Source organism: Pyrus communis, chromosome 5, assembly GCF_041283825.1.
Source record: "Pyrus communis isolate YQ-2024b chromosome 5, ASM4128382v1, whole genome shotgun sequence".
NCBI lineage: Eukaryota > Viridiplantae > Streptophyta > Magnoliopsida > Rosales > Rosaceae > Pyrus > Pyrus communis.
Window position 1 is genome coordinate 11,723,821 of NC_142569.1, and position 16,217 is coordinate 11,740,037.

At 37.9% G+C, this 16,217-nt stretch overlaps 2 protein-coding genes across 2 annotated transcripts; both read right to left on the bottom strand.

The window, feature by feature from the left end:
* Positions 1-2,231: 2,231 nt before the first annotated feature.
* LOC137726677 (NADH dehydrogenase [ubiquinone] 1 alpha subcomplex subunit 9, mitochondrial) lies at positions 2,232-6,253 on the bottom strand. Its single transcript, XM_068465617.2, has 13 exons — positions 6,043-6,253; positions 5,861-5,957; positions 5,257-5,321; positions 4,860-4,945; positions 4,663-4,747; positions 4,508-4,578; positions 3,973-4,104; positions 3,778-3,893; positions 3,521-3,644; positions 3,382-3,450; positions 3,000-3,120; positions 2,675-2,886; positions 2,232-2,537 (listed from the first exon to the last, which is right to left on the bottom strand). The coding sequence occupies exons 1-12, from the start codon at positions 6,134-6,136 to the stop codon at positions 2,747-2,749; spliced, it is 1,200 nt and encodes a 399-aa protein (XP_068321718.2). The 5' UTR covers positions 6,137-6,253; the 3' UTR covers positions 2,232-2,537; positions 2,675-2,746.
* A 721-nt stretch (positions 6,254-6,974) lies between these two features.
* LOC137726678 (ABC transporter C family member 5) lies at positions 6,975-14,999 on the bottom strand. The gene is made up of 12 exons (XM_068465618.2): positions 14,612-14,999; positions 12,205-14,454; positions 11,751-12,071; positions 11,564-11,650; positions 10,554-11,243; positions 10,281-10,445; positions 9,646-9,940; positions 8,883-9,097; positions 8,439-8,744; positions 8,212-8,275; positions 7,865-8,104; positions 6,975-7,643 (listed from the first exon to the last, which is right to left on the bottom strand). The coding sequence occupies exons 2-12, from the start codon at positions 14,314-14,316 to the stop codon at positions 7,531-7,533; spliced, it is 4,608 nt and encodes a 1,535-aa protein (XP_068321719.2). The 5' UTR covers positions 14,317-14,454; positions 14,612-14,999; the 3' UTR covers positions 6,975-7,530.
* Positions 15,000-16,217: the final 1,218 nt, after the last annotated feature.

Below are 16,217 nucleotides of genomic sequence, written 5' to 3' on the forward strand. Positions count from 1 at the left end.
AGCTCACTGGCTTTAGGTTCCGTAGGAACTCCGAAGTTAAGCGAGAAGGGGGCTAGAGCAATCCCATGATGGGTGACCCACTGGGAAGTTGCTCATGAGTTCCCAAAAGGCCTCGTGCTAGGTAGGGATGGGAATATACATTTAAGGATCACTCCCCTGGGCGATGTGGGATGTCACATTCCAGGACCATCCAAGTCTCTATGTAAATTCGCTCATCCTTATAATGCACATTCCAGGACCATCCAAGTCTTTATGTAAATTCGCTCATCCTTATAATGCAGTAACAGTGATAAAAAAAGTTAATTCCAAAGTTTTTTATTTTTTTATTTTTTATTTTTTTTATTTTTTAAATCGAAACGGCTCTTGGAAGTATTTTTTTAGCATTCGTTTTGAGAAGCTTATTTGTGAGGAACTTCATTTATACGAATCCAATCCGAATTTAATCTCATAACAATGTGAATGCTATGAAGCATGGTGGTCCATTCTTTAATTTATAAACCACACATGATATGTCCTTACATGAACATGATATATTTTGTTAGGTTTGATAACTTATTGTTTCCTCCAATGAATAAGAGGGCTCGACAATTCTAGAACTACAAGGACTAATCGAGCAAATTGACAAGTACTCACTGCATATTTTTCTCACCAGGAAAAAAAGAAAAAGAAAAAAAGACTGGTGGGGAAATATGCTTCATATCCTTTATTATATATGTAAGTGTTGAGGTGCATTGTTTATTCAAGCAGCTGGCTAAAGCTATATGCAATTGCATCCCACTATGTAAGGAAGCTCTTATTCATTTTATGACTTAGTATCCGTGTACTGATCGATTGTTATATTCTCGATGGATCTAATGATCTGGACAAGTGAGATATTCTGAGCTCAAATGTTTCCAGATGTCTAACATTTTGACTTTTATAATAAAATATCGAATGATCTGGACGAGGAAAATGACCTTTCAACAGATATATAAACATGTAAGTCTACAAAGTGAATTAAATTTTAGTGTCCATAGAGGAGGATTTCTGAAAAAAAAAAAAAAAAAAACTTACCCGAGTGAAAGTAATCGAAAAATTCGTCGGTGAAGAGGAAAAAGGAATCCACATGCTCCAACCACACAAATAAGCAATCAAGTAAAAGTACGATCTGCACAGGAGTACTTTACAATATTAGCTTGCCGACTAACGTAGAACTTTACATGCAATATCCTGGAGTCTTCAGTGAGCACCAATCACTGAGTTATCGAGTTCCTGTATCCTTCACAACTTGAGAACTACCGCATATTTTTTCTTGCCTTTTAAATTTTGGACGTATTATTTGTATGTCGGCAAAAGATTAAATTCCCACAAACAAAAGAATTAGCACTAAAATCTCAAACAGTTATGGACAAAACAATGAAAGAAATAGAGGAATGGAATAAATACAAATAAAAACGTGGGCCAAAACCCTAGCTGCTTTGAACCAGATAGGGTTTCCTTTCTCTTCTTCCTCTTTCTCTTCGCCTTGTTTGTTCTTAATAGAAACGACTTAGAGAACTTGACGTCCCCAAAGAACAAGTAAACTCCCGGATCCTTCATTTTCACACAACTCCCGTGCAAAACTGAACTGTTGGCTCCCTGAACATTGTTGTTTATATAAATGTTGATGCAGCAACAGACACTCGAGTGCGATTCAGCTCCGATGCCCGGACGTATGGAAAATGATGCGCCGGTGTTCTTCCCTTCCAAGTTGATGCGTTCGAAGAAGCCACGGTCTGCATCTGGTTCCATAACGTGTTTTGTGGCTCCGTCAAGCTATTTTCCAGACTATATAATTCCAAATCCTGCTCCTTGGCTCTTGCTTCCTTTGCTTGCATTATGAGTTTGGTATATAGACTTTCCAAGAAAAGCCAATTATTCCTTGTTGAACGACTTTAAGCCTAACTAGAATTTTAAGAAGCGAATTGCATTTCATTTCACACTAAATAGTGCTATTTTCTTTTACAATGCAATATTTATTTCAATCGAGATCTGGTATTTAGTGCAAGAGAGCAGGCACACGAACCTGACCAACTAACCGCAACCCAAATTTTCATTAGAAAGTGTTATAGATCACAAAAATACCGCTAATTCTGCGAAATTAGATTATAAAGCATTCCGCATACTTTCATCATAGTTCATTTTTATATAATTTTCTCATGTTTTATTATGCATCGATTGTTTTATTTAATTAATTGAGATGCAAAGAAAACTATGAAACAGAATCTATAAATTTTAAATTATGAAGGGTAATATTTAAAGACAACAAAACCCTCATCATTTTCCCCATCCCACTACTTGAGGACGCATGTCAAGCGAAAACAGATAAAAAGATGCATCAAATTCCCTTCATGGCTCAGGGCTTATGAACAAGCACAACAAAATGATGCCAGATGTGCTGGAATTACAAATGGTCGAAATTCGGTCGATGGTGACAGATACGAAGCTAGAAAAGAATAACTCTCCATATCTTTTATTTCTTCCTACTATTTCTCTAAGAAGCAACCCACTCTGAAAACCTGTCATACAAATCGTTGACAATCGTACTATTAATACAATTATACTGGAATACCACAACGAAAGGAAACAGAAGTTTGGATCGGGAAAGAGAGAAAAAACAGAAAGAAAGATGAAGCATACGTCCTGCAACCCTAACCTGATTACAAGTTTGCAAGTGGGTTGCACTGCGGACTTGAAAAGCATTTGGAAATTAGAAAGCCTGAGAGACTCATGGCCAAGCATCTGGAGACACTCTTTCACTGACTGTAGAACCGTAATTTGGGCCACCCTTGCGAAATTGGATAAGAAACTCAATAGGGTAACCCTTCAGCTTATGGGGCACAAGTCCAAGATCACTGAATGTCAAAGCTACAAGGCGCACCACAAAATTGCGAAATTGAGAAAATGAGAAAACTTACCAATCATAGGTCAAAAAAAAGGGGAAGAAGGAACTACCACATCCTAAAATTTATCGAACTTACCATTTTCTGACACGAGTGTATCTGTAGCTTGGGCAAGGATTTGATCTCGGTTGAAGATTTCAGGATTAGGTAATGGAAACGGAACTTTGTTAAGCAATATTTCTCGTGGAGCACCTATTGCCTGGAACGATCAAATCATAAACATTGGAGGTCAAGTTGATAAAATAATAAAGGCATACAGAGGCATGCACCTAGGATATTGAGACCAGGCAACTGACGTGGTTATAAACATATACACAAAAAATGATCATTAAACAACAATGAAGTAACTCCATCACATTTATTTTGGTGTGGGGGGAAGGGTTGGGCTGGGCTCTTACGACCGATTACTGATTACTCTTGGCAACCAAACACACTTGCATTATCAAGATTAACTGTTTACCTTTGCAATTGGGAGGGGAACCTTCACGTAGCGAGGCCATTCACGGATTGTATCAAACATAAGCTCTGCCTGCAGTCCTTGGGTGCTTAGTAAAAGAAATTTCATGTCAATGCAAAACAACTTACAGATGGGAAATTACCAATTGATGCATTGTAAAGACCTCAGGCCCACCAAGTTCATAAATTTTTCCCATGCTGGTACCATCATCTTTCAAGGCTGCCACGATTGCCCCAGCAACATCAACAACATACACGGGTTGGAATCTGCGTGGAAGTTATTGCAAACAAAACACCAATGAAGGTTAAGAAAAAGATATGCGCATGAGCAACGTTGTTAAATTACAAAATTTGAAAAATTAAAATAAATTGGCATTCAATTGATAGATTGAAGACATACTTAGTAGATCCATCCCCAACAAGTGGAAGAAAGCCATATTTTTTTGCAAAAAAGGCCCAGCGATTCAAAATCCGATCCTCAGTACCAACCATCACAGCAGGTCTCAAAATGGTGGCCTATTGATGAAAGTGAATGTTAGACACTGCTCCTTAAATAAGCATGCCAACATACAAGAAGGAAAGGAAATAACTCTACCTCAGGCAATTCACTTAAAACAGCTTCCTCTGCAGCAGCTTTAGTCCTTAGGAATCTGGAGGGAGACGAGGAAGATGCCCCCAAGCAAGAAACTTGAATAAATCTCATGATACCCCCATGTTCTTTGGAAATCTACAGAAATATAGAGATTAAAAAGAAGACTGATATGTGTCTAACAACAAAACCTGAATAAATGACATCCAACTTTTATATCTCCACTAACTGGATATTGAACAGAATTTCAGATCCCAAAAGACACTTCTATCTATCTTGAAAGAAAAGTCCAATTGCAAGCAGGCTAAATAGCTGCATCGTAGACTGCAACTTGTGTGTAGAAGTGTATTATACACAACAAACTATCGTAACTGTGGCAAAATAATCTTGATAAACACTTTTTTACTATTTTTGTTAAGGGTACTATTTTTGTTAAGGATGATGCTTTGGGAACCAACTTTTAAGAGAAGTAGATGGCAGTAGGATCAGAAGCAGCACAGGAATGAAAATAATGTCAAGAATGTCAATGCAGGATACCTACCGTTGCCAGTTGTTGCGCCATGGAATGATTCACTTCCTCAAAGCTAAAGTTTCTTGTCTCATAATCCCTCCCTGCCAAGCTACAAAGTGTTCCTTCATTGAATCCAAAGATTAAAGTATCTTTAATATATAAAGTCACGACTCAAGAATGCATACCTATGAGATTGATAACCACGTTTGCTTTTGCCATGACTGCCTTAATTGAATCTTCATCTCGCGGATTGTATTTCATTGGTACAATCTGAGTAAGTGAAATGTGAGAACATCAGAAACATAATAATTGAAGAATGGAGAAAAATTACTTCCCCAGTCAAGAAGGAACATTAACTAAGAAACAGCAAAGATTACCCTACCTGTCCCAAATCCCCCATTAACTTGAGGTGACGATGGGAGTCTTCAGAACCACGGAAAGGAACTAACACCTGACTTCCCATTTTGGCTGGAAGAGAAGTAAAGAATCAGCACGAGCACGCATGACACATACTATAAACACTTAAGGGATGTTTGGTATTCTTCTTGAATCCGATTTTTGAAAACCATAAATTATCCTCAAGGTAAATGCCAAACAACCCATTATACTTCTGTCATTTTTTCAAGTATAAAATACAAAATCACACTTCCCCAGATCAAGTTCAGTCCAACAATCACCTACTAGAAATGTTCTCAATCATAACAATCACAGTCTGAAACAATGCATACACGCAATTCAATGGAATTCCAATTAAAAGCATTTTTTGACAGTTGGCTCACCAAGTTGTTGCACAAGATAACGCCCAAGGAACCCCGTAGATCCAAAGACTGCAGCAACAATGCCACTGAAAAAAGACAGATTATTTTCCAAATAACATAAACAACACATTCATGTGAAACACGTACAACCGAGTTTCGATATCTATGTTTGCTGGGTTTTCTCTATCCGTATAGTTAAAGCATTATTAGCACATTACCTTCACTCTTCACGCGGCACATTCATAAAACATTTTTGTTTTCTCAAGAATTCAGCTGGTTATTAGCTTCTTAAAAGTTGCATTCCATCTCCAATGACAACTTTACTTACTGAGAAAAATATAAGAAATCTATCCTACCCTAATGGGCTCAAATAGTTCATACATTCGATAAAAGAAATAACTTCGACAAAAGGTTTACTTTTCCTACATTTTCCCCGAAAACTAACGTAACAACAACAATTAAACATTCTAACTCTTTCAATAATATTCAATGCAGTAAAATCAATTTCGACAAAATGTTCTAACTTTTCCTACATTTTCTAAGAAAACAAATGGAGTAACAACAAAACGCTTCAACTTTCCAGACTGATTGACGCGTAACGAGAAATGAAAAATTGGAGGGCTACCTAACAGATGATCTTCCACCTGTGCCCTTGCGCACAAGGTGCCCCACTCCCTTGGTGGCGAGGGTAGATCCGTATTTTGGACGATCAGCTCCATAATCTACAAAATTGACAAATTGAGACCACCAAATTAGGGGGAATTTGAAAATCAAACCCTAGAAATGGAGAGAAATGAGGATTTTTACAGTGATCGGAAAGGGGATAGATTGACTTGAGCGACGAGATGGAAGATGATTGGGTCAGATACTGGCGCCCAACGCGCTTCGAGACGGCCTGCATCGTGCTCTCAGCTGCAGGTTCTTCAGAGAGAGCTAGAGAGAGAAAGGAGAGAGAGAGAGACCTGTTGGATGAAGAAGATGGGTAGGATCGGTTGGGAGTCGGGCATATGCTTACTTTGGTTTGGGCCATGATAAACTTTGGGCTCTCTACATATGGCCCACTTCTTCTTCTTCTTCTTCTTCTTTTTTCTTTTTTTTTTAAATTTTGTTTTTCTGAATTAAATTAAAAAGTGACATTATACTTTGAATTCTATAGAAGCGGGTTTAATCTCGAAAGCATAAGAAAATACACCCACGTTACCATTATATGTTGTCAAGATGTCAATTTGAATAACTGAATCGAATGGACTTTGTTTTGTCAAATAGTTTAAACATGTTATGTTGTCAGACTGTTAATCTAGACAAGTGATTTAATTTTCACTACTGTGTACAATAGTTTTGCATAACATACCAACTTGATAATGTTAAACATCCATCGGTTTGAACATGGAATCACGATCACTTCACGATAGAATTTCTCTTGTAAAAATTTTAACATATTATGTTGTCAGACTGTCAATTTAAATAACTGATTTAATTTTCGCTCAATTGTGTTTATATTTTAACACAGCATCGGTTTTCTACTGGTAATGGTACATGGTTAGGATCATACATATTGGTGCTATGAAACCTATGTACTCCATCATTACTTTGACTATTTAAGAATTGGCATTTTCAACTCAAAAAGCATAAGGAAGTACACGTGTAATGGTTTAACATGTTATATTGTCAGACTGTTAATTTGAATAAGCGATTTAATTTCCGGTGGAGCATACGGTAGTTTAACATAACATACCAAGTTGATAATGTCAACAATTTATTTAATTTGAACATGTAATCTTCATGATCCATAGTCACAGTGTCATGTATCAAAACAGAGTAGTATGTGAAGAAACAAGAACAAAAATGTGGGATTAAGTTTCTAGCATTAGGATTGCTCTTTTGACATCAAAAATTGTGGAACAAACATTGACCCATCTTCCCTTGAGACCAAAAACATTGACTAACCCAGCTGCACCTATTCCCTAACTACATTATTGAACATGATTAAGCACAAATCTACTCGTGTCGTTGCCTCTTCCGCGTATTTTATTACAGCTCTCACCAACCCAACTTATTTGTCTGACGACCGTGAAAGAATTCCCCGTTTTGGCTTGGGGATGAATCAGAAACAGCTTTCCTCAAATGGGGGTTTGGATTGATAAAAATGGCACGCACCTTTGTCCTTTCCCATTTATCTTTAAACTTTCCGAATGCAGCAGCACCAGCAAGGAACGCGGCATCAACTGTCTTGTTTTGTATCATCTGCTCTTGCTGCTGCCTTTGAATCAAAGGTTCTCAGCCATGACATCTGAATCAAAATTCTGGTATGCCACTCGACCTAGATGAATACTCTGTTACCAATTTTAGAAACATGGATGACTTATCTTCTAATAGTCGTATCGGAGTATCAAACTCTGCCACTCGACCTGCAAAAACATCAAATATCTAGGTTAATAAGCATTCTATGGGTCCTCATAAAACCTCCCAAAAGCACCAAACATAACCTTTCCCAAAAGAAAAGCAGAATCATGTCACATAATATCTAGTTCAATGCAGTTACATGCAAAGGACCATATGAAAACTCGAACATTTTTCTTCTATTGATGAATAGGAGTGTATGGAATTCATAACGAATCATTTTACTTACCATCACTGAGTACCAGCACTAGATCACTATCAATGACGGTTGGGATACGATGTGCAATCGTGCACACAGTACAGTTCTTAAACTCTGTTCGAATAATTTTCTGGATAAGATTGTCTGTAGCTGTATCAACCGATGCTGTCGCTTCATCAAGCACCAATATTTTTGCCTGCTTAAGCAATGCTCTTCCGAGAGAAACCAGTTGCCGCTGACCCACACTCCAATTATCTCCATTTTCCAGTACTGCAATTTTAACACAAAAATCCGACTCATTGGTAGCCATACCCAAACCAAGACATTCTAGTTTTCTTTGTTTAGAGGGTCGGATGTGTAAGAGATTTAACTCATACCTGGTGCATCAAGCTTTTGCTCCTTTTCACGGATTATGTCTCCAAGCTGAGACTTGTCAAGTGCCTGTACCAAATAAAGTAACCCTAGTTACGAACTATGTGTATAATACACGCATGTACAAATTCTTGAAAAACGCTGGCTTAGGTAATAAAAAAATTGTTTGAGTCCCAGAGGATGTAGTCATATTCCAAAATGAAAAAGATAGGATATGCAACCGTAATCAAACCTGCCAAATTTCATGATCCAAATGCTCTTCAAGGGGATCAAGATTGAGCCTAATGGTCCCTTCAAATAAGGTAGGATCCTGGGGAATGATACTGAGACGACTTCGGAGATCATGAAGACCAATTGTCGAAATATCAACATTGTCTATAAGGATCCTCCCAGCTGATGGTTCAATTAGTCGAAATAATGCCTGGATCAAAGTAGATTTACCACTTCCAGTACGCCCAACAATTCCAATATTCTTTCCACCGGGAAAACTACAAGTAACCCCATGAAGGACAACAGGAAGATTTTCCTTGTAGCGAACCTTCAAAGGAAACAAGGAGGAAGCAAAACTGTTATCATTGCATAATCTAATTGCAATACTTGATTTATATTGAACTTGCACATTGTTCGCAAAATTAAGCATAAGCATAATAAAACCTGTGAACTGCAGGCAACATACCTTTAAATCAATTATGTCAATTGCTCCATTCTCTGGCCATGTAGATGGAGGTTGAGAATCCTCAATAACGGATGGAGCTTCACTTGGGATTTGACTGTACTGATATATCCTTTCAATAGAAATAATTTTGTTTTCAAGCTTGCAAAAGCTAAGTATCCATCGTGATAGGCGTGCATTTAAATTCAGACCATATGTGACAGCGAGGCCAGCCATGCCTACATGGAAAAACGAATTACAATTAGATGTGGCATTTTGTCATAATCTGAAAATTCTACTCCTTTGTCATTGTCCCATCAAGCCATTTAATCATCCAAATTATGTTGTGCGACTAAAATTTAGACTACATCAACACTAATCCAGTTCTCAGACCTGCTTAATGTTCTTAAGCTAGCAGAAAGGGTACTTTTTTTTTTCTTTTTTCTTTTTTTTTTAAATTACAATGCTTTATGCACATCAAAGCACACTGCTAAATGCGAAACCAAAATAAATCGTATAACATATGATGGTTGAAAATTATGAGCTCAGAGATTCAATCAGGTTAACATGTAAGAGATACCATGTCATAGATACTCCCACTCCCACATAAACCAAGTCAAAGAATTTTCAAATATTTTGTACGCTTCAAAATGGAAGCAATCATTCAGACCAAGCAAATATACGACTTGCCTTAAGAATGGCAATGCTATTTCATATTCAAGTCATGTTTTAACAGGACTCAGATTTCATGACAACATACAGATAATAGTATAGGACACGAACTTACTTGGATCGATACTCCCATGTGGAAAGCTCACAAGTAGAATCATGCAGAAAGCGAATACAAAAGTTGAGAGTAATTCCATGCGCAGACAGAGCCATTCAATAGCTGCAATACTGCAGAAGAAAGGGCGAGCAAAACAATCAAGAAGATAAAGGTTCCTCTTCATGAACCTTTTTTCTTGTCCAAATCCTCTTATAGTGGCAGCTCCAGCAATTGACTCGCCAAAAAGATGGATAATTGGAGACTTCTGGATGCTAACAATTCGGACCAGTTCCCTTGATGAAGCCATGTAGTATTTCTGTATCAAAGAATGCTCACATTCAGGTACAATAAAGTAGGTTTAATATCATAAAGTAATTAGCTCAAAGATGTATATACACAACATGACAAAAAGACAAACAATAAGGTTTCTCAAAGTGATGAAATTGACCACCACGATTTAAACGCTTTTCCAGTAGCAACCAAAAGATGGAAAATAGTACTCAGCTAATGTATAGTTATATAAATATTACAGAATTTGAAACAAAAATATATATGTAATCGTATGCGAAATTAACAGTGAGCAACATCCTTTATATTTTTATCTTCAGTTTTCTAAATTATTAAAACAACAAATTCAGAGCAAAAAATTTAAGTACCTGCATCCACAAACAAGCAATGGCCATAGGAATAACAAGCAGCAAAACTTGCCAGGTAACTGTTGTCATCACACCAACAATACCAATAAGTTGTATTGTCGTTGAAGCGAACCCACCAAGTCTAAAAGGAATATCAAGATCCACCACACTTTGATCAATTGATACCTATAGAAAACAAACAATTCAATAATTATATATGCAAACGGAAGGTAGTGAATTAGGTATTTTTCACAAACAAAAAATCACTTGAATTCCGGAAAATGAGAGACTTACACGATTCAAGATCCGTCCAGCAGGAGTAGAGTCAAAGAAAGACATTGGTGCCCGGAACACACTTCTAAGCATCTTCACAAACAATTTCTGAGCAGCCGCTAGACCAAACGTAGCTACCAAAACAGCCCTAACAAATATAAACCAAGAGCTTCCGAATGCAAGGGCCATGTAAACACAAAGAAGGACCATCGAACTCACTTTCGGTTGGTCTACTTCTGTTTGGGGATTTGCCCAAGCCATCCACCAACTACTAGCAATTTGAAGAAACTGAAATACTGTTTGTGCAATGATTATGGGTGGAATCAGCAATCCTTTATACGCTGCAGCCATATACGAAAAGTAGACTTTCATGCTGACCCTTCCTCTTACCCTTTCCTCTTCTTGGACAAGCTGCTTTTTTCTTGAGCGCTTTGCTTTCTTTTTCTCTTTAATTGCTTTCTGCTCTGAAGCTGACACACCTTCTTGCACTTCCTTTGCCAAACAGTCAACACTACTGCTAGGTTTATCACAATTTTTTCGGAGCCCAGTATCCAGACACAAGCTTTGATTTGAATCTCCCGATGAGTTACTGGGAATATCCATAGCTTCAATTGCTTCATGGTGAGCTGAGACTAGTGATTTGAAATCAGTTCCTGCCTGTAAAAGATCATCATATTTTCCTGCCTGTATGATGCGCCCTCCTTTAAGAACCTACAGATACAGAAAATGAAGGTTACAGACTTCTTCTCAAAAGCACACAAAATAGAACATACAAAGTCAAATATAGCAAACTAAATTTGGAATAAATGGAAAGGGAAGTAGAAAGTGCGGAAGAGAGAAGGTAAAAGAAAATACGAAGTGTTGAAATAAACAAAAGAAACAACATAAGTAAAGATTCTCCAAGACCAACAGTCACGGTGCAACTGCTAATGTGTGACTCGCCTTATACACATAAGCTACAGACTATAGATGCCAATATGGACCTTTCATCTCAGAAATAATATATTAAAGGTTTTTTTAAAAGACTGTACCAGTATCAAATCAGCAGCGGGCAGAAATTCAACTTGATGGGTCACAAAGACCACAGTTTTATCTTCTAATGCTGTCAATATGTATTCCTGCATCACCCCCATAAAATATACTTAGCCATCAACCAAAAATAAATATGTATCACTTCAATTGAATTGTGATATCAGTGATACTATCAGCAATACTAACCTTAAACAACTCTGAACCAGTGTGTGCATCAACTGCACTAAAGGGGTCATCAAGTAAATAAATGTCAGCATCTTGATACAGTGCCCTTGCGAGCTGCACACGTTGCTTCTGGCCACCACTCAGATTTATACCCCTATCACCGATTATGGTCTGGTCTCCATGTGAGAAAAGTTCCAAATCCTTTTTCAGTGAACAAGCATGGATAACCTTCTTGTACTTTGGTTTATCCATTGGGCTACCAAAAAGAATATTTTCTTCAATATTTCCAGACTGTATCCATGCTGACTGAGGAACATAAGCAGCAGTACCACATAGCCTTACCTGAAATGATATGGCAAAAAACAAGTATTGGGAATATTATCACTTAATAATCATCCTAGGAAAAAAAAACAACCTTGAAAGGAAAGGAAACGTGAGATGTAAAACAGAACGAAGTTCAAAAATACCAACTTACTTCACCGGAGATTTTCGGGATCTCACCAAGGATGCAAGAGAGAAAGCTTGACTTGCCAGCACCAACCATTCCACAAACAGCCACACGCATCCCTCTTTCCACTTTCATCTTTATTCCTGATAATGTTGGCCTGGGAGAGGAAGGGTCCCAGCAAAAGACACCATCTTCAATTTCTATTGACGTGGTTGAGATGCCTCGTGGCAGGACAATTGTTGCGTCCTCCTGCAACTCTTCCTCCTGCAGGAATCCAGAAATTCGATCAAGGGAAACTTTTGTCTGTGCCATCATTGATACAAGGTCAGGGAAATTCCTGAGTGGTTCTTGGAGTATCCTGAAAGTCGCTAGAGCAGAAAGAACACCACCCGCAGTCAGCTGGTGACCCAAGAATATAGAGGTGCCAAAAGTTACGGCTGAAACAAATATAGGAGAGCTCCAGAACATGAATGTAATAAAAGCTTGAGAGTAGAGAGCTTTGCGTAGCCACTTGAACTCCACACCACGCATCTCCTCTAACTGCAATCGGTACCGGTCCTCCCAAGCTTGCAACTTGAGAATCCTCATGTTTCGCAGGCACTCTGAAGTCTTCCTCATTCTTTCATCCTTGGCAGTCATCAACTTGTCTTGATATTCTTCTTGTATCTTTGCCACCGGAACAGTAAGAACAATGGAGATAATGGTGGCAATCAATGTCGCAACAGAAGCGATTCCAACATTCTTGTACAAAATTGCAAGGGCGAGAATAATTTGCATAGGAAGCATCCACATGTCCTGGAGATACCAAGAGTAGTCCCCTATCCTTTGCACATCAACAGCCATGTAGTTAACAATCTCTCCACTAGTGTGACTTTGCTTGGCCGAGCTGGAAAGTCTGAGTCCCTTTCGGTATACCATTGCCGTTAGAGCTGATCTTACATGCATACCCAAAATGTCTACCCCAAGATACCACTGCCGGGTTGTTAAGGTCTCAACAAGCTTTGCTGCAAAGAAAGTACCGGCAAGGATATACCCTTCATGAGGGAAAGTCTCTATCCCCCCCAAATAATCAACAAAATAGCTAATCATAAACGGACCCACATATGAAACAAGAGTATTTAATCCAGCAAATACAGCATTACAAGCTGCCTCCTTCCAAAAGGACCGGAGAATTGCCCAGGCTAAAGAAGGCTGTCCTGAACGGTTTTCAGCCTTCACTTTCTCCCAATTTGAATTCAAGATCTTATAATTAGTTTTGGCTCGATCTTGTGGTGCAAGAAGGGGAATGTCCTTGATCTCAAGCGGTCTCTTTGCCCCAATTGAAAGAAGCGGGTTCATCCAAGACAGTGTGGCTAAGCTGAAAAGCCCAGCATCATGATAAGGGCTAACCTTAAGACACCCTGCTTCTTCTTCAAGCAATGGCTCTTGAAGATCAGATTGTCCAGAAACTTGAATACCAGTAACACCCCTACATGCAACGAAACAAAGAAACGCTAGGGCCGGTGTCACAGCGAGATTTGCCACAACATGAGAACTCATGTGTTTCGATCCTTCGATTGCAAAAGCTCTCCCATCAACATATAAAGTGCACAAGCAAATCAGAAATGACACAGACCACCAGACCCTCAAAAGCAGTGGGAATTTCTCACATTTCTTGAACTTACAATGCAGAGCCGAAAAGCTCAGCACGAACCAAGCCAAAGCTTGTGCAGCAGGCAAGACCATCACAGACCAATCCACAACATTTCCATTACTTCTCTCCCTTATCAGACCAACCCCATCAAAACCCAACACCAAAACTTGCACAAACAACACATAGAAGCAACAAAAGACCGAAAATTTAAAGTCTCTGCCAACTCTAACCTCATGAGTTCCTCCATCCACAGCACTATTACGCTGAATTGAGCTCGAATTCGAATCCGAATCATCCTTGAGGATTCTAATCCGACTCAGACAACTAAACACTCGGCGAGCTAAGAGGATGCAGAGGAACCCAACAAAGAGTACCAAATTGATGAGAATTGAAGCGAGCTCCAAAACAGGCAAACCCTGCAGAGCTGTCAAAAGGGTAATTGAGGATTGCTGAGCTGCTGGAGAAGACGAAGGGATGCCTCCATGGAGGAGGATAGTGGGACCCATAATTGGATGTAGCGGAACTGTGCAGGATTCGATTGAAAAGAGTGAGTCGATGGTGAGCTGCTAAGTGAGAGGAGGAGAAGAGATGGATTCGTTTGACAGAGAAGGGCATTTCACCATCTGGGTTTTCAAATAAAACTTCTGCAGAGACACATTGCACGTGGAAACAAACAGATACAGATTTTTATCAACACAGAATTCGAAAAGAGAGAGAAAAAGACACAAGGGGACAAAGACGATGCACGAAAAATCGAAAACTTTCAATGGGAAAATACCAAAAAAAAAAATGAAAACTTGCCTGAAAATTTTGATTTAATGGCGTGAACCGATGAAGGTTTGTGCTGAGGCAAGCCTGCTATGGAGGTCGCCCAACAAGCTCCGCCTCTCTCTCTCTCTCTCTCTCTCTCTCTCTCTCTCTCTCTCAACGCAAAATTGGACAAAACCCACAAAGATTTTACACTGAAATTCAGAGAGAAGACGTTAATGGCGATGAGAATTGAGAGAAAGCTGAGGGTTTTAACGCGTAGGAGTCGAGAGAGAAGAAAAAGAGTCTTCGTAAGGGGTTTTGTTTTCGTCTCTTTTATATTATATAGTTTTTTAAACACTACATGCCAACTTAGCAAGGGAGATGGTCTTTATATACTGTCGATTGAGAAAGCTGGACGGAGAAGGAGAAGGATGGCAGTGGGGGATCAAAATGAGAGAAATTGCTTTATATTGCTGCCAAATTAAATGAGGAAGTGTCGGGCAAAAAAATAACCAAATTAAATTGTGTACTTTCTCCTTTACGAAAACAGAAAATGTGTTTTTTTTTTTTTTTTTTGGGCGCACAATATTATTTATGGAGTGGTCTAAGTTTCAAATTGAGCTAACAATAATATGGTTTAAATTCATTTTTAACAAGAATTGAACTTAATATCTCTCAATTATATATAAAGATGAATGTTACTAGACCGTGGTACTAAATGACAATAGAAAATGTGTTTATTTAGTTTATTTTTTAATAGAAGCGATAATTTACTTTTTAAATCCATTTCAATTATAAAAATAATTTAAACTTGAGTGAAGAGGAATACACATTATTCTAGCCAATTAGACAAAATCCATCTTGTGTAATGCTTTGACGAAAAAAAAAATTTGTGCAATGCTTTATTTATTATTTGTTTCTTGCATTACGTTCATACGTGTGACAATTGATCTTTTACTCATATTTTTTAATATTTATTTATAATATTTATTTTCTTTTAGTTTGGATTTTTTTTTTTGAATTAAAATAATTCTAATTAAGGAAGGATACTTTGGGATATTGAAAGCTTCATTATTTTGGTGCGCTCCATTTATATATATATATATATATATACATATATATATTAGTTTTTAGTTTTTCAAACTATATTATTTGTATATGAAATAATGTACATGTTTTGTGGAGTCATGTGTGTGTGATTTGAGATAAAGAATATGTTTGTTGATAAAAAGAATATTATTATCATTATTATTGACATGGTTTTGTGGTTATTGATGATATCATGATGGGGATCTCATCAGGCAAGGAAACGTTAGATTATGAATAGACATTCCATTTGTTAATGAGAGAGAGAGAGAGAGAGAGAGAGAGAGAGAGATTTGTTTGTTTGCACTTCATATAGTGAGTTCTTTAGGTGGTGTTGGGTCTCATGGGTGGTTGTGGTGGATTACCGGATTTCTGATCAGAATATTGAATGTGACTCTGATGCCATCATGATAATGTTTCTGGGATTTTAGTAATATCCCATTATTTATTCTAAGATCCACTGCTACTTTGAATTTAAGGCTTTGCTTTCACCACCCAAATGTTTAATGTTCATCAATCATGGACCTATTCAGATAAGATTTACTACTTTTAGTATTAGGCTTTGCGCATC